The 26408-nt window shown below is 40.1% G+C and overlaps 1 protein-coding gene across 1 annotated transcript; it reads left to right on the top strand.

Moving 5' to 3' along the window:
• The first annotated feature begins 2111 nt into the window (after nt 1–2111).
• Cd86 (CD86 molecule) lies at nt 2112–26397 on the top strand. Its single transcript, XM_090345498.1, has 7 exons — nt 2112–2195; nt 2299–2357; nt 14455–14790; nt 17594–17896; nt 19987–20136; nt 24648–24693; nt 26244–26397. Exons 1-7 carry the CDS (start codon nt 2155–2157, stop codon nt 26341–26343), a joined length of 1035 nt encoding a protein of 344 aa, XP_090201624.1. The 5' UTR covers nt 2112–2154; the 3' UTR covers nt 26344–26397.
• The last annotated feature ends 11 nt before the right edge of the window (nt 26398–26408 follow it).

Raw genomic sequence — 26408 nt, 5'->3', positions numbered from 1 at the left:
GATATAGCTAGCTAGCTAGCTAGCTAGATAATAAAGAGAGAGATAGAGATAAATAAATATATCTGTATTCAGGACTGAAATCAGAGCCTTGTGCTTGTTAACAAAGTAGTCTACCCACTCTTTTGCTGTACTCTGGTTTGGTTTGGTTTTGCCAGTCCTGGGGCTTGAATTCAGGGCCTGGGCTCTGTTCTTGGGCTTTCTCAAGGTTAGTATTCTACCACTTGAGCCACAGCACCACTTCTGGATTTTTCTATATATGTAGTACTGAGGACTTGAACCCAGGTCTTCATGCATGCTAAGCCAGGCCAAACTCCCATTCCCTACTGTTTTTGAGATAGTAAAGTGTTGTTAACTTTACTCAGCCTGGCTTAGAGCCTGTGATCCTCTGTCTCTGTCATTATTCATACCACCATGCCCAGCTTACTAAAAATAAGTTTTAAAATTTATGATAAGATGCTATTTAATCTTCTGTACATGGCAAAGATGACAAATAGAAAACATTATGTTGGAAAGAAGTATAGGATAACAAGCCCTCTCATTGTTTTGTTAATGGAACGTTAGCACATAATATCTGAGAGAGCTAAAATTATATTACCCTTTAGCCCTTTGATCAAGCAGTTCTACTTGAAGGAACATGTAGCCTAACTCCTGCAGGCACAATCTGACACATAGTCAAGGTTTTTCATGAAAATGAAATATTGGAAACAACCTAAATGTCCTTCATTAGGGGTTGAAAAAATAAATTTTTGCCATCTAACAATACAGTCAAGTAATATTCAACTGCTAGCATGAGGATATTTAGTACATACTGACATTAGACAATCCCAAGTTAGTGGTAAGGGTGCAAAACTATGTACAGAAAGCTACATTTTGACCATGAGAAGGTATATCAATGTGTGAGAAGTAACGCATCTACTCCCTTGTGAATGTAACTGTAACCCCTCTATACATTACCCTGATGAAAAAAAAAAAGAGAAAGCTACATTTTGAAGCTTTCATAACATATAACATAATTTTCCATAACATTAAAGGAAAACTATATTTTTCTTTTTTTGTTTTCCTTCCCCCCCCCCCCCCCAGTCCTGGGCCTTGAACTGAGAGCCTTTGCATTGTTCTTGATCTTTCTCAAGGCTAGCTAATACTCTACCACTTGAGCCACAACACCACCTCTGGCTTTTTCTGTGTACGTAGTTTTTCTGTATATGTAGTGCTATGAATAGGCATGATGTATTAGAAGATCACATCCTAGAGAGGAAGAAATATGATACTTTTTAGCTAAGTCCTCTGTGCTCAGTACTACAGGAGCAGAGAGGAAGGCTATCTAGCCCAGCCCAGCCCAGAGAATCATGAATACCTTGAAAAGCCAGCCCCTGGGGAGGAATTTTCTGCCATTGGATAAAGAATTGTGGCTTATCTTCACTTAAGCGCTGATTTGTTTTTATCTATATACCTATGAACCAGTAGACAAATATGATTTTCCCTTTCATAATGACAGGCATAAGTTGCAAGGCATACATGTGCCCAATGCATGGTGGGAGATACCTATGTTAACCTTGTCCCTGGCTCTACCATCCATCTGTCTGTCTGTCTGTCTGTCTGTCTGTCTGTCTGTCTGTCTGTCTGTCTGTCTGTCTACCTGTCCATCTATATCATGGAATGTTAGTATTGGAGCTTGAAATCAAAGCCTCGTGTTCTCTCGTGGCTTTTTCCACTTAAGGCTGATGCTTTATCACTTAAGCCACATCTCCGCTTCCAGCCTTTTCTAGTTATATGGATCTCAGACTTTTCTGCCTAGGCTGGCTTTGAATAACCATCCTCAGATCTCAGCTTCCTGAGTAGCTAGGACTACAGTCATGAGCCACTGGCATCTGGCTAGGACAGAGCTTTTAAAACCAAAATTATTTAGTCAAGTAGGTCCCTCCAGTTGTGAAGCCTTGTCCCCTTTTAGGCCCTTTGACTTTTCCTTTGAACTCACTGCATTTAAGAAGGAAGAGAGGACAGAAAAGAGGGAAGAGACACTGGTGGCCATTTTTGAAGGTCATGTCCAACTTTCCTACTCATAATCTCATTGGCTGGAAACCAGTCACATGCCTGCCTAACTGCAGAAGAGGCTCAGAAATATGGTTGATGTAGTGGAGCTAAGAAAAAAAGGAAATGGCTTCGATGAACACCTACAATTATCTCGCCTACACCTGGTAACCTAAAGGAATCCCAAATTCCATTTCTACGTCCTGTTTTTTGTGAACATAGATTTTCAGTTTCACTTTCTAACCATGTTTTATCTCTTCTACTTTTTAGCTTTAGAGCCATGGGACTGAGACTTGCTGTCCTTGTCATAGCAGCCTTCCTGCTCTGTGGTAAGAACGATTACCCCAAGTAAAATCCTGAATCCCTTCCCTGTCTTCAACTGAATCTGAGCACAGCAAACCCAGATCTGAAGCTTGGTAGAGTTTGCTCATGTCTGACTTGACCTGCTTGATACTGTGTTCCAAGACTTTCCTGAAAAAGAAGGAAGTGTCGTGACTGATACTGGGGTCTCATATGGCAACTGACTCCAGACAGTCACAGCATGAGATAGAGCTGACCTCCTGTGTGCATCTTTCTCTAGAGGCTGCATGCCCCGAAGAGGGTACAGTGGTTGGTTCTGGGAATTCAGTGGGAGGGGAGGGCCAGACCCCTGAGCCCCTGTGACTTGGCTTTTCTTGTGGAGAAGATGGGTTTCCAGAGCCTCTTGTTAGAGAACATTGATTTCTATGTTCCCTGCCATCCTCTCCTGTCCATGCCTTCCCCACCAACCACGGACTTAGAGCAGTCACGGTTGCCTGATGACTGCAGACCTCCAGTTAACCCTGCTGGCTGATTCACTGATGTTACTGCAGCTAACACAGCGTTCCTTTCTTAGGCATGGGCCCTTCCTGAAATCTCCATAAAACCCCATCAATGGCCCCAGTAGCCTTTTCCTTCACACGCCTTATGATTTGACTGAGGAGAATATTTTAACCACACTTACTTAAGACCACTTTCTCTTCCCACTGCATCTCTCCCCTCTTGTGTCACATTTGCCCCTTTCCAGGAGGCATTGGGGTGGCACTGGGCATTTTGTATTTGAATTATAAAATCTTTTTTTTTTTTTTTAATGAAGCCCCGCCAAGGCTCCAAATTTTAGAAACAGCAGACTTCACAAAACTTGGACCTTCTCAGTTCATAGCTCCTCTCTGGGTTTCAGTTTCCTCATCTGTGAACTGAGGCTGGTAGAGGACTTTGCTCATTGCCTCAAATTTGGTGACTCAGGGCCTTTCATTTCTGTTGACCCACCTCTTCCTGCTGTTCCACCCACAGCACTGAGAGAGAAGTCACCTCAGTCACCCCAGTGCTTGCAGTTTGGGGGCAGTATGAGCAGGTTACCCCAAAGTATCCAGTCCAGCCACTAAGTCATGGCTTCATATTACCACATAACAGGTATTTAGTTGTTGACTCCATGGTGATGAAGAGTCGGGCACGAGGCGGGGATTCTCTCCCAGATGCGGCTGGCTCGGCCAGGCCTGTTATGGTTTCTGTTTTCTCCTCTGTACCTTCATGTTTTTCTGAGCCCTTGAATACAGAGTCTGCATGTGCTAAGTGATCACTTCCTGATGGAAACAGCAGCTTCTTGCTTCCTGTTTTAAGTATTTGATAAATACGTGTGTCTTTGTGCTAGGCACCATTGTAAGCATTTTGTAACTATTAACTCATTTAAGTATTACTATAACTCTCTGCCTTAGATCCTGTCTTTATTCTCCATTTTAAGAGGTGAGTTCCAAAGCAAAGAGAGATTAAGTAATTTACACAAGAACGACATAGCTTCTAAACAACAGGATTCAGATTCAGACCAGCAGTGTAGATTTAGCCATTGTTCACTGATTTGTAATCTCCTTACTTTTCTGTGACCAATCAATCACTAATAAGTAGCGAAGTTTCTCTAAGAAGCTTTGATGGATGATGTCACCTTCTTGTCAAGGTCCCTGAAGGCACAATCTCACCTTTATCTGCATACCACACCTCTAAGTTCTCAAAACTTCAAAGCCCTCACAGGGGCAAGCCCAGATCTTTTCATCTGGGAAGAAAGGGGGAGAAATGCCCTGGAAAGTAATAATCAGAAAGAGTTTAACTGAGATAATGTCCTTACCCCCTAAACTTTTGTCTCTACAAAATGAAAGTGAGCAAGGAAAGCTGGCAGGCCAGGTGTCACTTTTCCCCTGCTTGCGTTGAAGTTGTTTAGAAACTATATTTAAGTCCTGAAAAGAGAGTTACTGATATTGAGACCTGCAAAACAAAAATACCTCCCTCAAATGATAACCTATGAAATTTCATGGTAGAAAGAAAAATGGTTCTATTTGAGACAGAGTGAGATATGGACACAGCAGGGTGACACCCAACTAGGAATTAACATTGTTGATGCTTTCACACTATTAGAAGAAATTACAAAACAGATGACATTCCGTGTGTGTGTGTGTGTGTGTGTGTGTGTGTGAGAGAGAGAGAGAGAGAGAGAGAGAGAGAGAGAGAGAGAGAGAGAGAGAGAGAGAGAAAGAGAGAGCGCCAATACTGTGATGGGACTTAAATTCAAAACCTAGCACTTTCACTTGGATTTTTGCTCTGCCACTTGAGGTACGTCTCCAGTTGTTTTTTGTTTGGTTGTTTGTACTTTTTAACAAGTTTCTTCATATTTTGGGGAATCCTAAGTAAATTTATTTAAAATAATCTATTAGCATAAATTAATTTTATGTTTTCAGACCTTTTTCCTTGTCAATAATAATGCTAAAATTAATTCAAAAACTGAAAATAATTTTTATGAAGCTTAGATACAAAATATTGTACACAACTGTGAAATACTACATAGTGTTTCAGCGCATCCTGTACTGCGTAATGTTCAAATCACTTTAAACATTTAGTATTTTATTTTTTGGTCAGTCATGGGACTGGAACGCGGGCCTAGGTATTGTCCCTGGAGTCTTAGTGTTTTTTTAGTTAGTTAGTTAGTTTGTTTGTTTTTTGCCAGTCCTAAGACATGTCTCAGTGCCTGGGCACTGTCCTTGGGCTCTCTCAAGGATACTTCTCTACCACTGAGCCACAGACTCACTTCTGGCTTTTTCTGTGTATGTGGTACTGAGGAATTGAACCCAGGGCTTCGTGCATGCTAGGCAAGCACTCTACCACGAGGCCATGCTCCCGGCCCCCATCCCTGAGCTCTTTTGCTCAACGCTAGTGCTCTACTAGTGTTCCACTTCCAGCTTTCTCATGGTTAATTGGAGATAAGAGTCTCACAGATCTTCTTGTCCAGACTTGCTTTGAACTGCAAACCTCAGATCTCAGCCACCTGAGTAGCTAGGATTACAGGCATAAGCCACCAAAACCTGGCTACACTTAGCATTTCTTTTGAAATGAAATTTATTATCTTCTCTTGTAGTTTTAAAAAGATGTCATTGTTTATATAAAATCATACTACTCCCCATCGAACTGTAACGTAGTACTTTTCCCCATTTTTCCTCTCTCTACTCAGCCTCTACGTAACACTTTTTAACTTTCAACTTCCATGAGGTCAACTCTAAAAATAAGTAACTTTTAATTTAACAGTACTAGAATTTTGAACTCAGGGTCTCCCACTTGCTAGCCAGGGAATTTACTCTTGCACTAAGCCCCAAACCCTTTTTTGTTTTGCAGTTGTTGTTTCTCTCAGATAGAATCTTGCTTTTTGGTCTGCATCTGTACGTGATTTCTGATCTGCCCACCTATGGCCTGCTTCTAATATAACTGAGATCACCAGCTCCCGCTGTCATCACTGCCTGACTTGTTGGTTGATATGGTGTCTCCCATCTTTTCTTGGTCTGATCTCAAGCCACAGTCTTTCTCCTGACCCTCACCTCCCATGTAGCTGGGATTACAGATATGAACCACCACATCCTGACTAAAAAACGTAACCTTAAAGAACATTTACTTGAGTCAGAATTTTTGAAACCATGTTTGAAATAGTAACTCATTTAATAAAATAACCCTCTCCTATAGGTACTATTATTTTGTTTCTATTTTTGGCAAAAGGAAAGCAAGATGTAGATTAATTAAATGTACAAAGGGATTACACTTCCTTATGTCAGGCTATAAGAACAATATTTCTTGGTCAATGTCACCTCTTTCTTCCTTCTTCCCCCATTTTCCTTTTCCACAGAATCTATACACTTTTAACTATGGTGATATACCATAGTGTTGTAAGTTATCTCAGATACAAGTCCAGTCACAAGAAATAGAAAAGCCACATTTTTAGAGGTCAAACTGGGAGTCTTTATTAGAAAGCTAGAATCTGGAGGCCGACTCCAGTCAAAAGACCTGTAGCCCTGTGTATACATTTAACAACATTAGAAAACCAAGGCATGAGAGCAGAAGAGAAAAGAAAGAGCAGCAAAACAATACCAACAACCCAGATCAACCCCAGTGGAGAGCTGAAATGGGATGCCATGTTTACTGGAGAGGGCCGGGAGACAGGACACAGAACAAGAGGCCTGCCTAATGGCATCTGAACTGAACTGACCCTAAAATAGGGTTATGTCACAGGACAGGGTCACAGGAGACTAGAGGTTCCCCAAGTTTAAGGCACAAGACTTATAGGTCCAGTAACCTATCATCCCAATGTCTGTCCTTGCTTCCAGGAATTCAGGCACATTCATCATTTTGGGAAATGGGGCTTCCTTTTCTTCCACCATGAAGACAAGAGGGCATCAGTTAAACCCAATTCCCTATCCACCACATGGTCAAGATGGTGTTGGTTAAACCTTGCATCTCTACTTCATTAGCTAGATGATATTCCATTATATGGATGTTTTATTAAGCAACTTAGCCTATTTTTAGTGTTGTGTTCAGGCAACAATCATTTGAACATTGATCCAGGCACCAGTGGCTCACACTTCTAACCCTAGCTACTCAGAAGGCTGAGTTCTGAGTTCAAGATTAGGTTATGCTGAAAAGTTCTCTAGATAACGTTACTAAGGTCTATAGATAAATATAGATTAAAAAAGAAGAGTAGTAGGAGTGGAAAATAGGGAGTAAAGGCAGCAATTTCTGCTCACTCTGGGAGTTTAACTAGAAGGAAAAGAGAAACTAAAAGAAGGAGCTGAGGGGAAGTCTTTGAAGGAGGCAGGGAGGCCATGTTAAGGGGGGATTGAGATGTCTCCATGCGGGTAGGATGAAATCATTTCCTCTAGGAGCATGACACCACTCAGTTTAATGTGAAAAAGAAATCAAACATGTAGACTAAAATTAGTTCTACTCATGTGAGTGCTACAGAGACAAAGGAGAGCTTTTATCGAATGGTTTAAAAGATAGCTGGGTACCTGGTTATTGTAGCTACTCAGGAGGCTGAGATCCTAGGATCATGGTTCAAAGCCATACTACATAAGAAGGTCCATGAGATTCTTATCTCCAATTAACTGTCAAAGAGCCTGAAATAGAGTTATGGCTCAGGTGGTAGAATTGCCTTAAGAAAACAAAACAGAAGATACTTTATTATGGTACTGTCTAGTATGACAGACACCACCATATGTGACTATTTAAACTTCAAAAAATTGGAGTTAATTAAGCTTAAAAATCCTATTTCTTTCTTTAGCACCCTCCCTTCCCCTCCCACCATGATCTGTTTCTCAGTCTCACTAATTGATATGAACAACACAATGGCTGGCAATTGCCACATACCACAGAGAAAGAACATTTCCATCACCTCAGAGATTTCTTTTGGGAAGCCCTGCAATGGGAGGGGTAAAGATTGGATAAAGCTAAAGATCAGATGTAGAGGCAGAAAGCAAGAGCAAACCTGGAAGAAAAGGAGGTTGTGGACAGAAAGTGAAATTAGATTGTTAGACCCCAGACCCAGAGTCCAGGAATCTCATAAAAAGTCTGGATACTTGATGCCTTATGCCAAATAAAAAGACACGATAAAGGACAGAGAAAGGAGCCATGGAGGACAACACTTTAGCATTATCTTCAGCCATCTTTGCAGATGTGGGCATTGGCCTTGAGTTCAATGGGGAGAATTAGGGGTTAAGGTATGTATCGTTAAAACAGACCTAAATCTGTTTTAGTTGATCATGAGTGCTGACTGGTGCAGGTGTTCAATGGGGAGAATTAGGGGTTAAGGTATGTATCGTTAAAACAGACCTAAATCTGTTTTAGTTGATCATGAGTGCTGACTAGTGCAGGTGTTCTATAACTTTTGGCTGTTTTCTTCTTTGGGTCTTTGTCCTTTGTTACAAACTGCTGATTGGTGAATCCTGTTCTTTCTGCAAGAGATTACCAGGTTAACTCCTGGAAGGGAATGGCACAGATCAAAGGGCACAAGGGCAAAGTGCAAAGTCTGAATGCCCAGCTTTTATCCAGTTTTTCATTAATTTAGATATCCAGCAAAAGCATCTTTAGATTATCTCTTATACTAGGAATGCACTAGTGCCAAGATTTTATGGACTTAGCTGTTCTTGGTAACCTGGTTTTGGGTTATATTATGGCAGGGGATGCTGAAATAGTGTGTAGATGAAAGTGTAACAAAGTCAAAGAACCTTGACACCAGGCTGTGGATGGGCATGATGGGATCACCAGATTTATGGTAAGAATTGTTCAAATATAAAAGACTTTGTATCTATTGCCCAAATCTTCCTTGAACACGGGAAGCTGGACAGTGGATTAGTAAGAACAATGACAGAGAGGACATCGTCAACTGGGAAAGTACTCCTCAAAGCCCTTATGAAGTAAGGGAAATGCACTGTTCCTGGAAATCAAGTGGCTTCTTTTGGAACAGCGTCAAATTTCAATTCAAAAGCTTTGAGAGAAATAATCATTGAAGAGACTATAGCTATAAAAGATTTTATTACAATGTAATGAGGCTTCCACAGAGCATCATAATGCTATGGAGGAAGCTTAATAAAAGAAGGAAACTTTCTTTCTTTCTTCCACTTCTCCTTCTCCTTCTCCTCCTCCTCTTCCTCCTCCTCCTCCTTCTGTCCTTCTCCTTCTTCTTTCTTCTTCTCCTTCTCCTTTCTCCTCCTCCTCCTCCTCCTCCTCCTCCTCCTTCTCCTCCTCCTCTTCCTCCTCCTCCTCCTCCTCCTTCTTCTTCTCCTTCTTCTTCTTCTTCTTCTTCTTCTTCTTCTTCTTCTTCTTCTTCTTCTTCTTCTTCTTCTTCTTCTTCTTCTTCTTCTTCTTCTTCTGTCATGGGCTTGAACTCTGGGTGTTGTCCTTGAGCTCTTCAGCTCAAAGCTATTGCCCTACCTCTTGAGGCACAGCATCACTTCCGGCTTTCTAGTGGTTAACTGGAAATAAGAGTATCACAGACTTTAGTGCCCAGGCTGGCTTCGAGCCACGATCCTCAGAGCTCAGCCTCCTGAGTAGCTAGGATTATAGGTATGAGCCACTGTGCTCAGCTTTAAAAAATGTATTTTATTATTGGGTTAATGCATAGAGGGGTTACAGTTACATTCGTCAGGTAATGGGTATATTACTTCTCGAACCTTGAACCTTGATACCCCTTCTCATGGTTTTGTCCCCTTTCTCCCCCCATCCTCTCCCAATCATCCTGTTTTTCCCCTTCCCAAAGAAGGAAACTTTCTGAGTACAGATATTCATTGTAATGAGAGAGAGAGAGAGAGAGAGAGAGAGAGAGAGAGAGAGAGAGAGAGAGAGAGAGAGAGAGAGAGAGAGAGAGAGAGAGAGAGAATATATAACAGAATCCTTAGTTGTATGGCCTGAATTTGGGGTAATAGGTTGAGAAGACTTAAGTCTAGAGGGTGAGATCAGAGATTCTCATTATGAAAATTGTTGAAGAGTTCTTTAAAACATGAAAAATCTTCATTAGGGAAATCTTAGACACGAAATCCTGATTAGGGAAGCATCTTGCTGAATTTCTGAATGCCTCAATTTTGACAGCATCACAGAAATCAATTATAATTAAACCTAGTTCATTTCTCTCACTCATGTTCTGGAGAAGAGTAAGATTCTCAATACTCCCACTAATGACGTCCCAAGAATGCCAGTTGCCAGAGGACCTAAGCTCTGGGGGCCACATGGCAGAGGTAGGAAGTCACTTGGGGAAAACAGACCTTGAGATAAAACTTCCCCATTTGGTCCAGAGGAGGTTAGCAGGCTGCCCCATGCTAGCTCTGAGTGATATCATGAAAGCCAGCAGTTTGATGAGCAGCTAAGGGTGTAAATTGTGAAATACTTTCAGTTCCACTGAATGGACTTCAGAGTGGTTTCCATGATGTAGGGAGTAGGGGTTTGGAGAGATGGATAAAAATAAATTTGTCTTGGGCTGGGAGTTTGGCCTAGTGGTAGAGTGCTTGCCTAGCATGCACCAAGACCGGGGTTCAATTCCTCAGTACCACATACATAGAAAAAAAGCTGGAAGTGGTGCTGAGGCTCAAGTGGTAGAGTTCTAGCCTTGAGAAAGTCCAGGGACAGTGCTCAGGCCCTGAGCTCAAGCCCAGGATTGGCAAAAAGTAAATAAATTTGTCTTGACATCTTTTCTGATTCACTTAGGAGACAGAGCAGAGCAAAGTCTATGGTAGCTTTGCAAACTGGAGTTCTCGGTAAACAACAAAACACATGGCTTCTGAGTAGGATCTTGTGAGGGTCCAAAACTTCTGCATTTCTGACCAGTCTTCAGATAATGGCATTGGTTTTCTGATCATATATGTCTCAGTTGGTAGGTGATGAGCAAAACAATTAGATGGATAAAAGAGAAAACTCTTATAATCTTGGAAATGGTTTCTTGGAGAAGTCAGATCAGTTGTGAGTGGACAGATTGAGTGGAAGAGGAAGAAAATACTGTTAGCATTTACAAAGAAAATTCTGTAAATCAAGAAGATAGAAGAAACTAGTTATCACCAAGACCAGAAGGCATATCCATAGAGCCAAGCAATAACAGAGCGTTGATAGAAGTTTCAGTGGTATGCTTGGTTTTTCCATTAAGTTGTCTGCCCTGGCATCACAGGGCAAATTAGATAAAGACCAGAGTATATCCACTTCCTCTCCAAACAGCTCCATAAGCTTCTACAGTAGATGGCAGTCTTACATTACTGTTAATTACCCAGCAACTGTGTAACAGAATACCCAGCTGTGTCTTGGTGGGTAATAAAGAAACATAGTCAATTCTCTTTAGCTCCCCTTTTTCATGCTTTGGAAATGCCTTTCCATTTTCCCCTCCTCTTTCTACCACAGACATGCATCGTATATTTCAAGTGCTTCAGCATTCTAGTCAGTGTAATGCAATATGCAGCGATTCAAACCTTTGCCGTCAGGAGCATCACTTAGCCATCACCAGCTTCTTTTTTTTCCATATATTTTTTATTGTAATTAATAGAAGGGTTACATTATATTCATCAGACAGAAGGTACATTACTTCACAAATATTGATACCCTTTCTCATGTCTTGGTCCCCATTTCCCTCCCCCCCACCCCTCATCTGTTTTCCCCCCTTCCCTATCCAATTTCAAATAACCAAATAAGCATATATACAATATATCAGATAACAAGGTAAAGTACTGTAACAATATGAGATAACCAAGGGACAACAAAAGAGAGATAACATAGTACTTTAAGGACAAAAATCACTCATTATATGGCTTTTGTTTCTATATCCTGGAGGTCCTTTCATTTAGCTTCATACTATATGGCCTTATGTATCTAGGTTTTGCTCTATTGTAAATCTCTGCTAGGAGAGCCCAAGGTTTCTACTGATTATGACAAATGAGGGAAACCATTGAGCCTAAGTTCCTCTGAGTCTGGCTTACTTCACTTAATATGATTTTTTCTAAGTCTTTCCATTTCCTTACAAATGAGGGGATGTCTTTCTTTCTGACAACAGCACAGACTTCCATTGTGTATAAATACCACATCTTGTTGATCCACTCATCAGCTGAGGGGCATCTGGGTTGGTTCCATATCTTTGCTATGGTAAATAGTGCTGCAATGAACATCATTGTGCTAGTGGATTTAGTTTGTCGGTGTTTCTGGACGATTGGGTAAATGCCAAGTAGTGGAATTGTTGGGTCATAGGGGAGCTCTATGTTCAGTCTTTTGAGGAACTGCCATACTGCTTTCCATAGTGGTTGAACAAGTTTGCACCCCCACCAATAGTGTAGTAGTGATCCCTCCAGCCCCCTCAACTCCAGCATCTGTTGTTATTAATTAGTTTTCTTGATCCTGGCCATTCTAACTGGAGTGAGGTGGGATTTTATAGTTGTTTTGATTTGCATTTCTTTTATGGCCAGAGATGCTGAGCATTTCTTCATGTGTCTATAGGCCATTCTTATTTCTTCTTCAGAGAAGACTCTCTAAATCTTTGGCCCATCTTTTAATGGGATGGTTGTTTCTTTGGAGCTTAGCTTTGGAGTGATTCAATTTTTTGAGCTGTTGATATATTTTAGATATGAGGCCTTTTTGTCTGTTGTATGGTTAGTCAAGATCTTCTCCACTCTGTAGCCTTTCTAGTTAATTTTCTAGCTATGTCCTTTGCCATACAGAAGCTCTGCAGTCTAATTCAGTCCCACTTATCCAGACTCTCTGATTTGTTGTTTTTCTTGGTCCTTATTAAGAAAGTTTCAATCTGCATCACCAGCTTCTTAATCATGTATTCTCATTAGACTTGTCTGCCTGCAGTATAGTCAACTGCATGCCATTATTATTTACCTAACTCTTATTTGAATTGTAGCCCACTGATCATAGCAATTTAATTTTTTCCCCTGCCAAAAACACTTCAAATTAAACTCATCACATCCCCCTCACCAACCACCTTATCCATCTTTCCTCCTTTGGCTGACGTGCTGAATAATTCCACTTTATCAAAGCCTACTCTTTCTCCCACAGCATCATTTAACTTCATATTAACTAAGGAACAGCATTCCCCTCTGACCCTCCACTTCTCTTTGCCCATTGTTTAATGTCTTTGCTATGTCTCCAGTAATTCTGTGATTCAGCTGTGGGATCAAAGAGTTGGGTAAGGTAAAATCCACCTATTAAAGACAATATGGGCCGTGAGTTTAACCTAGTGGTAGAGTGCTTGCCTAGCATGCACGAAGACCCGGGCTCGATTCCTTGGTACCATACACATAGAAAAAGCTGGAAGTGGTGCTGTGGCTCAAGCAGTAGAGCTCTAACCTTGAGAAAAGTCCAAGGACAGTGCTCAGGCCCTGAGTCCAAACCCCATGACTGGCAAATAAAATAAAATAAATAAAAATAAAAGGCAATATGCTCTCAATGTCTAAAACTTTTCTCTGAGCTCTCCTAGCAGGTTCCTTTAGGGTTGTAAAAAAGTTTCCAGAAATGGTGCATCCTGGAAGTGGCAATGTTGTATGCCTGGGGTTTCCCCAGCCTGGCCTCACCTTTCCACAACAATTTACTTCCAGCATCTCAATCACGTCTCTCACGTGGTCTCTGACCACCACAATCCCCAGACAACCACCATATTTGCTCAGTTCTCTTTCTGGTCCCTGAAAGAATTTAGCCAAGTCCCTGAGAATAGAGACTTTCATTAACAACTGAGTTGTTGCCAAACCATTTTCTGTCTTTGGAAGAGCTAGCTCTGGGACTAGCAGCCATGGTCCAGATACGAATAGCCAGGGTGTCTACGACTGGTACAATCTGAGTTTCAAAGAATACTGTAATCCTCGCTACTTAGGAGGTTGAGACCTGAGAATCATGGTTCGAAGCTAGCCAGGGCATGAAAATCCTTATTTTGAATTAACCACCAGAAAACTGGAAGTGCTGCTATGGCTCAAAGTGGTAGTGTGCTAGCCTTGAGAGGAAGAATCGAGGATAGTATCCAGACCCAGAGTTCAAGTCCCATGACAAAAAATAAAGTATGTGTGACACTAACTAATAAAGCATAATGAATAATAAAGCATAGAGTGATCTAACTTATCCCCATTATCATCAATTTTCCTGTAAAACAGATCTAAATGGATGGGGGTTGGGTGTGGATGAGGGAGGGCTTTGAAAGATGGAGTATCAGGAATGGAGCTTGTAACAATCACAATGATGAAAAGTAACACTGATATTTAGGAAGGTAATGGATGGATGAATGAATGCATAATCTAATTGGCCTGGATTTCACTGTCTTGAGATATTAATTCACACAACTATAGTACTAGAAAGATCATAAACCACATGAGGAAACTGAGGCTCAGAAAGGTTGAAACTTGTGCAAGACCACACATTCAGTAAAGTGAATGCAAGTGAAGCAAGAACAAAAGGCACAATATAGATATCTAACATGAATGCATAATTCTGGATCTTCTTATCTATTGCCGGTCATGATAGGATCTGAGCATTCATCAAGAGAAACAAAGCTGATTTCTTTTCCCCTTTGTTTCTCCATCTTTCACCCATTTCTTCCTTCCCTCCTTCCTTCTTCCTTCCTTCTTTCTTCCTTTCTTTCTTTTCTAGATGCTGCCTCCCTGAAGATTCAGGCTTATTTCAATGAGACTGCAGAACTGCCATGTCAATTTGTAAACTCAAACAACCTAAGCCTAAGTGAGCTGGTAGTATTTTGGCAAGACCAGGACAACTTAGTTCTGTATGAGAAATATATGGGGAGAGACAATCCTGCTAACGTGAATGGCAAATATATGGGCCGGACGAGCTTTGATCATGACAACTGGATTCTGCGACTTCAAGGAATTCAGGTCAAGGACAAGGGTGTGTACCAATGTTTCGTTCATCACAAGAAGCCCGGAGGAATGGTTCGTGTCCACCAGAACAGCTGTGAGCTGTCCGTGCTTGGTATGTGGTCAATGATGTATACAGACTCACATGAGCCTGTAAATGAAGAGAGAAATGTGGAGGGTGGGGGGATCTGAGAGATCTAGGAGAAGAGGTACTGGGGAGAAAAGGAAGAATACAGCCATTTCTGGGAAGTCCTTTTAAAGGGAGTTCAGACCCTGGAGTGGGGAACTGAAAGTCCTTCGTGGTTTTACTGTTGACTTTGAAGAATCAGTTTAAAAAAAAATTTTTTGTCAGTCATGGGACTTGGACTCAGGGGCTGGGCATTGTCTCTGAGTTCTTTCAGCTCAAGGCCAGCATTTTACTACTTTGAATCCCAATATCACTTCTGGTTTTCTGGTGGTTAACTGGCGATAAAACTATCATGGGCTTTACTTCCCCGAGCCGGCTTTGAACTATAATCCTCAGATCTCAGCCTCCTGAGTAGCTAGGATTACAGGTGTGAGCCACTAGGGTCTGGTTCAGTAAAAATTTTCTTTGGGGACAAAATAGAGATAGTAAAATAAAATTATTGTGATGGAATGAAATTGGCTATTTACTAAGTTTGAGTTAGTCTGTTAGCTTTGAAGATTTCACATTCACTTTTTTCTTTTGGCTCAGAATTTCTTACCCACCAAATCTTGCCCAAGAACACCTTGCAAGGATGATAGCTGACTGATTTGGGCTTTCCCTTTAACCTTCAATAGGCTACTTATGAGTCGTTTGCTCAATAGATAGATGGGAAATAACCCAGCAAATAGAACCTCCAAACTGACAAAGCAGCTGCTCTGCTCCACCAGGTCTTGGAAAACCTAAATGTCACTACAGATACTGAATACTTAAAATTAGCATGCAGTAAATGATGAAGCTTTTGTTTTAGTGCACAGTTATATTTTATAAATTCTGTGTACATACATTAAAGCATGGCTTTCCATTCTACATCTAGGATATAGAACACCTGGGGTCACACTAAAACTTTCCTCATGATATCCTCTATGGAGTCAAACTCTGAATCCATAATCATTGTCTGGCATGCTATACTTTTGTCTTTTTTTTTAGCAATGCCACATAAAGAATGTAGTTCTTGCCAGGTGATTCATGCTCGTAATTCTAGCTACTTTAGGAGGCTGAGGCCTGAGGATTGAGGTTCAAAGCAAACCCAGGCATGGAAGTCCATGAGACTCTAATCTCCAATTAACCATCAGAAAACCAGAAGTGGCACTGTGGCTCAAGTGGTAGAGCAATAGCCTTAAGCTAAAGACTTCAAGGACAGCGCTCAAGCGCAGAGTTCAAGCCCCATGACTGATCAAAAAGAATATGTAAAAATTTATATTATGGCCGGGAGTTTGGCCTAGTGGTTAAAGTGCTTGCCTAGCATGCATGAAGACCCGGGTTTGATTCCTCGGTACCACATACATAGAAAAAAGCCAGAAGTGGTGCTGAGGCTCAAGTGGTAGAGCTCTAGCCTTGAGAAAGTCCAAGGACAGTGCTCAGGCCCTGAGCTCAAGCCCAGGACTGGCAAAAAAAAATTCATATTAAGTGAAGTAAGCCAGACTCAAAGGAACATAGGCTCAATGGTTTCCCTCATTTGTCATAATCAGTAGAAACCTTGGGCTCTCATAGCAGAGATTCACAATAGAACAAAATCTAGATACATAAGGCCATATAGTATGACACTAAATGTAAGGACCTCCAGGATATAGAAACAAAAGCCATATGAGTGATTGTTGTCCTTAATGTACTATGTTATCTCTCATCTCTTTTGCTGTCCCTTGGTTATCTCATATTGTTACAGTATTTTACCTTGTTATCTGATATATTATATGTATTCTTAATTGGTTATTTGAAATTGGATAGGGAAGGGGGGAGATCAAGTTGAGCAGGGGGAGGGGGGAGGGAAATGGGAACCATGACATGAGAAAGGGTATCAATATTTGTGAAGTAATGTACCTTCTATCTGGTGAATATAATGTAATGCTTCTATTAATTACAATAAAAATATATGAAAAAAAGGATGCACTTCTTGGGGAACTATGATGCTAGGGTGCTATGGTCAGACCAGACCTCCTTGGAGAGACTTCTCTTTTGGAATTGTGGCTTTATTATAATTTTCTGGTCAGTCAATTTCAGTCTCCTGCTGTCTATCAGAAAGCACTGCTTTGATTTGCATTAGCAGGAAAAAAAATACAATTCTTTAAAAGTAAGTGTAAGCTAAAAGCCAATTGTTCATGTCTAATACTAACTACTCAGAAAGCTGAGATATAAGGATCACAGTTGAAGCCAGTCCAGGCAAGAAAAGTTCATGAGACTTATCTTGCAAAGAAAAAAATGGAAAGAAAGAGAAAAAAGATAAAAGAAAAGAAGAAGATAATAGAAATGTAAAAGAAAGGGGAAAAATTGAAGTGGAACTGAAGCTCAAGTGATAGAGCACCAACCTTGAGCAAAAGTAAGCTAAGAACAGTAGAAAAGAAGGAAAGAAAGGAATAAAGCAAGCAAGTGGGGGGGAAGAGAGGGAGAAAGGAAGGAAGGAAGGAAGGAAGGAAGGAAGGAAGGAAGGAAGGAAGGAAGGAAGGGAGGGAGGGAGGGAGGGAGGGAGGGAGGGAGGAAGGAAGGAAGGAAGGAAGGAAGGAAGGAAGGAAGGAAGGAAGAAAGGAAGGAAAGAAAGAGAATGTAGACTTATTTTGTAGCCCTTGCTACAGACTGAAGCTCACACTTTAGAAATCCTGGAGTCCCTAAATATGCCTCAGATAAGATATTTGGTGGTTTACTGTTCTCTTGTGGCTAAATTTAGAGTAAATTGTTTAAATTTCTATTTTTCTTTCAGCTAACTTCAGCAAACCTGAAATAATGCAGAATCCAAACACCACAAGATATTCTGCCATAAATGTGACCTGCTTCTCTAAGCAAGGCTATCCAAAACCTCTGAAGATGTTTTTCCAGCTAGTGACAGATAATTCAACTAGTGAGCCTGCTGGTAACATGCTGGTATCTCAAGATAATGTCACAGAACTGTACAACCTTTCCCTCAGCCTATCTGTCCCCTTTCCTGATGGTGCAGTCAACGTGACCATCTCCTGTATCCTGAAAACTGAGTCAACGGACCTCTCCTCACTACCTTTACATATAGGTAAGGCTACTTCCCAAAATTACTTATTTCACCATACATTAGACACAAATGCATGTACATGCGCATGTGCACATGTGCACACATACACACCTTGTCTACATGTGCACAGAAGCAATTTAGAATTGGTTAAAGGAGTAAAATAAATATAAAAGGCACATGATATCCTCTCTGTTCTGTTTCTTCTGATAGAATTAGAACCCCACAATGTGCCTACATGGGAAAACTGAATTTGAAAAAGATCCAATTCCAAGCTAAAATTAGATTCTATGGAAACATATCAATACATTTAAAACAAATTTATCATTGGTTTCATGGACATTCAGAGACAGGCAAGATCTTTGGGAGTTAAGGAATGCTTCCTAAATCCAATGGGATTGTGTAACAGCATAAAGGAGATGATGTGCTTTAATACATGTGGTGAGCAGAGAGGAGGGAATCCTACATTCCAGAGACAAATCTGTGTTTAACACAATGGATCACCCTCATCTAATAGGGGAGCAAGATGCAGAAGGGATTATGGCATGCTATGCATGAGCTACAGAGCCATTCCTCTAGAGGAAGAAATTGAAACCAAGAAGCACTCACCACCTATCTTCTATCTTCTGGTTTTGAGGAACAGTAATTGCCAAATTCTGTACCCACAATTCCCATGACTGCTTGTTTGGCTCCTGACCTCTCTCCTTATCTATCTACTTTTTGCTCACGAAGGTCTTTTCTCAGCACTGGGTCCTCCCAATAGCATGCATCCAAAACCCTTTCTCAAACTCTCTGGCTTTGCCATCTCCTTGTTCCTGGTGTCTCATTCAGACATGAAGTTGCCCATGGATATAATCTCAGGAGCTAGTGTCCACGAGTCAGATTTATAACTTCATCTCTTCTCCTTGTGCTGATTAGAAGAAATTCTAGACACTTCAGCCTCTGAGTGTCTTCTAAAGAATGAGGCCCCTTACCTATCCTGGTTGCTTCTACGGAAGCATCTCTTAGGCTAATAGGAGCCTGCTGAACTCATGCCTGAAGTCCAGCACCTCATGTAGCTGCCTCTTTCACTATACATGGTATGAGCTGGGCTCCCTCCCTGCCTCCTGAACTCTACAAATAAGCAGAAACTTGCCTCCACTATACATATCTCATGGTTCATTTTTTTTCTGCCCAAACCTCCATAGGTACCACCATCTTCACAAATGATTCAGCTTGCCTATCTGTGCCTTCATTCTAGGGCTTGGTCAAGCTAAATGTTAGGCAAGGAGCTGTGGGTGTCAAAAGTAGAAGTCTCAGAAGGGTTATCAATGTGTGAGAAGTAATGCACCTACTACCAAGCGAATATAACTGTTACCCCTCTATACATTACAATAAAAAAGAAAAGTAAAATTAGAAAAATAATAAAAGTTCTAAAAATGAAAAAAGTAGAAGTCTCGGCTAGATGTCAGTAGTTCGTGCCTATAATCTTAGTTATTCAGGAGGCTGAGATCTGAGGATCACAGTTCAGAGCCAGCCCAGGCAGGAAAACCTGTGACTGTTATCTACAATAAGCTACTAAGTGATAGAGCATTAGCCTTAAGCATAAAGAAGCTCAAGGACAACACCTAGGCCATGAGTTCAAAAGCTAAGACTGGCAAGCCAAGTTGAGGAATCCTGCTGTGATCTCTGTGGAAAGAGATCTCTGTCCAAGTGAGAGTGATCCAAAACCTGCCATAGGGGGTAGATGGAGGAAGGGGTAGGGCTTGAGAACTACCAATAAGGCTTCGGGAACAGGGCATTGTCCCAACAACTTTTCCTTTAGGGAATCTGCCCAAATACCTCACCAAAATTCCAGCATTCTGGGCCTGGTTAACTCTTTCCTTCCAGATCTTGTTTGTGTCAACCCCTTCTTGGGGAAGGGAAAGGAATTTGGTCAGAGGTATCAGTTTGATTCTTGGATCCTTATGATCCTTAGTCAGGTAAAGGCTCTGTTTACATATTGTGAATTTCAAGCTTCCCCGGCTCAAGAGTCATGAGGAGATGCTGCTGCTGATAAATAAAGAGAACCCCAACAAATGTAAACCTTTGGTAAATGAATTTCTAGCTGATTGAAAATTTGTGGTCATTTGTAGGTCCTATGGACCCCTTGCCTGTCACACGCCTCGTACCCTGGAGTGTCATTGCAAGTGCCTGTGTCTTGAGCTTCCCATTTGGTGGGATACTGTATATTTTAATACGATGCATAAACAAGAAACGGCAGCAGCCTGTCTTCCCCAACAAAGGTGATAAAGTGAGTCTTTGTCCTCTCTGCAGATTACATTATTTTGCAGCTCCTTCCTGACACAGTCTTCTGTTGCTCATTGGCTAAGCTTAGACTGGAAAAAAGTAAGCAAGTTAAGGGGAAAATTTTTTTTCAGTCTGGAAGCTGTACTGGTTATGTTGATAATAATGCTCTCTGGACTCCTAAGAAAGGCAGCATGTTTTTAACTTATGTTCTGCAAATGTCTAGTTCATTGGTAGCCAAAGCTGATTATTCTTGGCTTTACCCTGCTTTACTTCATGAGGCTAATGTGACAAATCAAGAAAGTAAAATGATGAGATCACTTCTAAACCTTGGAAATTATGTATGTAGTAATGTTTGAGCAGGGTTGTCTGATATATGAGCAAGACTTACCCTCTTATCTCTAAAGGCTTAGCTTTCCTATGGAATAAGTTAGATGAATTGTTTTCCATTCACTTATAAACAATAATAGTTTTGGTGGTAAACATATATATGTGTATGTACTATATAGTATATATACTATATACTATATATGAAATATATAATATATAAAACAAAATACAGCAAAACTAAACATCATCCTGCATTTCACTAATAAGAACAATATGATTTTGCAGACAACTTTCTGATTTTTCAACATATTAATCTATTACTGTATTGCCCATTACTGGGACAATATCTTAAGTGCTAAGTTTTGTAAGCTGTATAATATATGAACTATTTTCTACACGCTATGCTAAATGTAACAACATCATTTTCAATGCCATAAATATTCTACAATATTATCTAAAGGGCTATGTGATAGTCTATTTATGTGGATACCTGCAAATTTATTTAACCAATCCCATAATTTAGATGATAGGATTGCCAATGTTTTTGTGATTGTGTACAATGCTTCATTGAACTGCCTCTCCAAGAATTTCTGTTATTAAGGTGTAGTGAGAGCCAAATAGTCCCTGACTATATAGTAACTCTATCTTTTTTGTCCTTTAATGTAGTTCTTTTCGTTGGTGTCAATAATGAAGATAACTTTACCTATGGTAGAAAGCATTAGTGTCTCTAATGGACTGACTTCAAGACTTGTAGAAAATAGCTAGATGACTTTACCAGTCACTTATTGTATTCTGTTGTCCTTACAAAGGGGAAAATTGGAGAAAAATGATCAAACTTCAATAAAGCATGTCAGAACAGCTAAGCTGTCAAAAGATGAAATTTTACTGAGAGGTTTCTATTTTTTGAATTAAGTCAGATGTACAGATGTAGCATACTTGCCCAGCTTTGACTTAGAACTTTTCTTTCAATTTTATTGTTATTTAAAGTTAATGATTATTCAGTGGCAATTTTCAATTTGAAAATAAACTACTCCCCAAGTTTGTTTTCACATTGTAACAGTCAGCTTATAATTGAAACAAAGAAGTGATGCTGGGGAAAAAAGAGTAAGGATGTTTCTTTTTAGTATTTAGCATAAATTAATTATACAAAAAGTTTCATTGTGATAGTTCTATAGATGAGTATGGTGTACTTTGATCGCATTTACTCTTTTCTTTATACTACCTTAACTCCATCCTTTTCTCATGCCTTTCCAACAGTATTTATTTTCTTTCTTTCTTTCTTTCTTTCTTTCTTTCTTTCTTTCTTTCTTTCTTTCTTTCTTTCTTTCTTTCTTTCTTTATTTTTCAGTCCTGGGGCTTGAACTCAGGGACTGAGCGCTGTCCTTGGGCTTTCTCAAGGCTAGAGCTCTACCACTTGAGCCATAGCACCATTTCTGGCCTTTTCTATGTATGTGGGATGGAGGAATTGAACCCAGGTCTTCGTGCATGCTAGGCAAGCACTCTACCACCAGGCCAAACATCCGGCCTGGAATTTCTTTTTTTATTTATGGAATTTCATTATGCTGTCTTCCTATTATCTATCAACACCTTTTCCCTTCCTCCTACCACTAATTCTTCCCACCAGTCGATCCCCATGAGACAACCAGAAGAATTTTAGAGACTAGATAAAGGTGTTCAAAAGGATGTGTTGGAAGGGTTGAAGGGTTGAAGAAGTACAGGAGTAGACAGAAAATGGCCATATTGAGCTACAAATGGTGAAAAGTAGAAAATGAAAGAATAGTGCATCTTTGACTCACTCCTTGGTGTCCATGGAAGGAAGAAGATGTGGCACATATAACCAGACCATATAGATAATTTGTAAGTTTGAATTCAGTTTTAATATTAGTAGTATCTATCCTTGCCGTATGGATGCTTTTCATCGGCTAATTGATAAGAAGACTATTGGCTCAATATCTGTTTCCTGTATGTTAGTATCTACATTATATTATCTTATATGGAAAAGGGACTGGATAGATGATTAAGATACCACCTTTGAGAAGAATTATGAGTTACTGACTTTTGCCTGAATTATTCAGATGAAAATGAACTAAATCATCCAAGCCAAAGAACTTTACTCAGTTGGGTTAGAGAACTGAGTGGGAAGAAAATGGAGCTATCAATTTGGTGCATGACAAGGGTAGATTCATCATTGTTGGCTTTGAGAAAAGATGCAATCCCAGTCATGTGGCCCATTTGTAGAGGCTGGAAATGGCCTTCAGTTGACAGCCAGCCAGCTAAGACTCTGATAGTATTAATTTTGCCATGGATGTGAAAGCATATTTTAATTATTCTGTGTTGGTCTACAGAAGATGAAATATTTCATTCACTTCTCAGAATTCAGCTTTACAATTGCAAGGAACTAAACTCTTTCCAACTGATAGGCATGAAAAAATCATGATCCATCCACAGGAATAAAAGAACTATATTCCAAAATGGAATTCCTCCCTAATTTCTTAATCTAGTTCTTAGAAGAGACTGGTCTCAAACTAACTAACCCAACATTGAAACTCCCGTCTGTGGTTATTCATTACTTTTTGTTTTTCTGTTCTCAACTACTTACCCTGTTTAACTCATTTTAATGAATTATAAAAGGAATGTCATGGTTATTCTAGATGGTTTCTAGTCTTTTCTATCTCCCATTCTCCATTAGTCTCTGACTGTAAGAAAAGATATAACTTTGAATCATTCTTTTCCGGGTCAGAAGTTGCCCTGCCAGTGTACCCATATGGACTTGTGTGACAGAAATCTGTCTATAATAATGCTCAAGCAACAAACACATTTTGAAGAAACCTAAAGGAATCTCAGCATTCTCAGCAGTAATTTCTTAAAAGAGCACATGTCCTTTCCAAACTAGATCATTTTAACCAACATTTAAACAGAAATTTTCAGAGTTTAAAAATGGAAAAAAGTTAGTGATTTCATCATATTTGCCCTTCAAAATGCTAGAAGTGGTAATTAAATTCAAAAGTACAGAGTCTGCACTTTTATTGGCTGCTTTCATTATTAAAAAAGGGATTTTTTTGATGGTGCTGATTTTGCCATGAGCATGAGAGGATAACTTAATGCTTCCATGTTACTATACAGACATCTAAATACTATATTCAGCTATGAGTACCATTATTTTTAAGGGGAACTATTATTTTAAAGAGGAACTTTGATAGTTTTAGAACCTAGACACATTGGTAAAGTGTCTGGAAGCTCAGTCAAACAAGAAATAACTGTCTTAGTTCCTTTTTGAGTTTTTATCACAAAATACCCAAGACTGAGTACTTTCCTGCAGTTCATAAATTTTTCCAGGGATACCCAAGGTTAACAACCCTTAATGGGGAACTCTGAGTGGGAAACTAGGACTCACACAACAGTCAATTTGACTTAGAGGGTTTGCATCAACAGGAAGTTCACACAGTGAACAAGCCAGGCTTTGGGAGGACCATCTGGTGAGAGGTTTTCCCGCTTAGGCCTGTCCACGTAACAGGGCGCAGTGTTTGGTAGTACTGTGTGGCCAATTCATTGAGATATCAACATCTTCAAGACTTTTCTTCTACCTCTTAAATCTTCCTTTCCCCCCCACAAAAAAAAACACTGAAAGTCTTTCTAATCACTAAATGATTGTTAAAGTTAAATATGTTACACTTTTCTAGTGTTATTTTTTATTTAAGCAAGGACAAGACTATGAAACTTTTTATTTTTGTTTGTTTGGGGTTTTGCCAGTCCTGGGGCTTGAACTCAGAGCCCGGGCATTGTCCTTGAGCTTTCTCTAAGGCTAGCACTGTATCACTTGAGCCACAGTACCACTTCTGTTTTTTCTGTGTGTGTGGTACCAAAGAATTGAAACCAGAGCTTTGTGCATGCTGGGTGAGTGCTTTACTACTAAGCCACACTCCTGGCCCTGAAGTTTTGTTTGCTTACTTATTTTCTTTTTAAAGCTATTTCTGTTATTAGAACCTAAGAGACAGTGAGCAAGAGAAGGCTTTTACTTTCTTAGTAGAAGCAATTTTTTCCCAGTCCCCCTGAAATTGCATTAGTAAGGTAACCATCTCTTGTAAATGTAAGATCATAGCAATTCCTCTCTGAATCCTCAGACTTTGCATATTTATAAGGAGCACAATTTTTTTTAAAGGATCCTTTTAGTCTCTTTCAGAAACCATCAAACCAAGGAAGAAAGACAATGAAGAGACCCAGGAAAGGTAAGAATCTTACCTGCAATATTGTTGGAAGAGGTTTGACCCCCCCAGAGTGTCCATAACTTGTATAGTCTTGGACCTGAGGTATGGTGAAGCCTCAACAAAATAAGCTAGTAGGGAGAGAGAGAGGAAGTTGAGACTATTTAGAATCTGGAAAGTCTGAACTTTCTATAAATAGCTGGCAAGGCATCCAGTTCACAATGCCCAGAGGACATGGCAAATCAAGTCATGAGCAGGAAAAATAGAACCATGATGTTCTCACAGGTGGGCATAGCCTGCATCCATTCACCCTGGTAAGCTGAGCACCTGGCATAGTACCTGAAATAACAAGCAGCCTGCATGTGTGGAATGAATGTGTTTCCCTTCTGCCCCCATGCCTTTGCATCTACTGTGCCTTCTACTTTGAAAGTTCTTCTGCCAAGCTGCCACGTGTGGGTCTCCAGACTTTCTCTTCAATAGTGCAGATTGTACTTACATTGTTGGTGACATTAACTTACTAAGCCCCATTGAGCAAACCAAACTAAACTCTAGGGAGGGTTGAGACCATATCAGTTAAGACCACCATTGAGCTGTCAGGACCTGGTACAGTGCCTGGTTTGCAATAGATCTCAGTAAATAGTTGCTGAGAGAATGAATGTGTGCCTGTAATCCTAGCTACTCAGGAGGCTGAGATTTGAGGATCAAAGTTCAAAGCCAGCCCAGGCACTAAAGACCAAGAGACTCTTATCTCCAATTAACCTCTAGAAAACCAGAAGTGGGGCTGTGGCTCCAGGGGTAGGACAGGAGCCTTGAGCTGAAGAGCTCAGGGACAACACCCAGGCCCAGAGTTCAATCCCCATAACACACACACACACACATACACACACACACACACACACACACACACACACGCCAAAGAAGAGAATCCACTCAGATGTCCTCAACAGATGAATGAACCAAGAAAATATGGTATATATACACAATGGAATTTTACTCATCCATTAGAAAAATGATATTGTACCATTTGTAAAGAAATGGAACAACCTGGAACAATTATGTTAAATGAAGTAAGTCAGGCCCAGAGAGACAAAGGATATATATGAAAGCTTTGTTTAGCTTATAAACGTATAAGTAAATATGTTGGGTGGTAAGCAAGGATATACGAATGTATTAACTGAAATATGGTAGAGTCAAGATTCAAATAGTGTAATATGTTACAAAGATAGCAGCAAAATAAAACACCAGAAAGCAGATACTTGGAGGGGGCAGGATAGGGTCAGGGGGAAGGGTTGAACCAATGAAGAGAAGAGGGGGAGAATGGAGCCAAGAATCCAACGTATATATATCCAACAAAATTAAGAAGAGTGATGGAATGGGTTGGTAGGAGAGGAATGGATGAGAACTTTGAAAGGGTTGACATTGATCAAAATATACTATATTCATAAACTACTTGGTTAAATGACAATCTTTGTGTACAGCTACTTCAAGATAATAATAAAAAGGAAACAAATCGAGAAAAAGAAAGTAGCTCTACAATGAACTCTCACTCACTCTCTCTCACTTTTTTTTTCCAGAGAAAAAATCCAGATACAAGAAAGCAAGGATGAAGAAACCACGGATGTTATGCACAGCAGAAAGATATCTTCAGATGACCAAAGCGCCTCATATTTGTAATTAAATAGTGAACTTTATATCAATGCCCATGTTTTAATACCCTTTCCTTTGCAAGTTTTTTAAAA

The sequence above is a fragment of the Megascapheus bottae genome, chromosome 1 (assembly GCF_031878675.1).
Source record: "Megascapheus bottae isolate mThoBot1 chromosome 1, mThoBot2.hap1, whole genome shotgun sequence".
NCBI classification, from domain to species: Eukaryota; Metazoa; Chordata; class Mammalia; order Rodentia; family Geomyidae; genus Megascapheus; species Megascapheus bottae.
The sequence above is the reverse complement of the archived record's forward strand: the minus strand, read 5'-3'. Positions and strand labels throughout refer to the sequence as shown.

What these genes read in the sequence shown, in the direction of transcription:
- Cd86 (XM_090345498.1), top strand. Translation starts at nt 2,155, where the DNA reads ATGGCTTCGATGAACACCTACAATTATCTCGCCTACACCTG. An exon ending in AGCAGCCTTCCTGCTCTGTG is followed by an intron (nt 2,358 to 14,454) that starts GTAAGAACGATT and finishes TTTCTTTTCTAG; the next exon opens with ATGCTGCCTCCCTGAAGATT. An exon ending in CTCACTACCTTTACATATAG is followed by an intron (nt 17,897 to 19,986) that starts GTAAGGCTACTT and finishes GGTCATTTGTAG; the next exon opens with GTCCTATGGACCCCTTGCCT.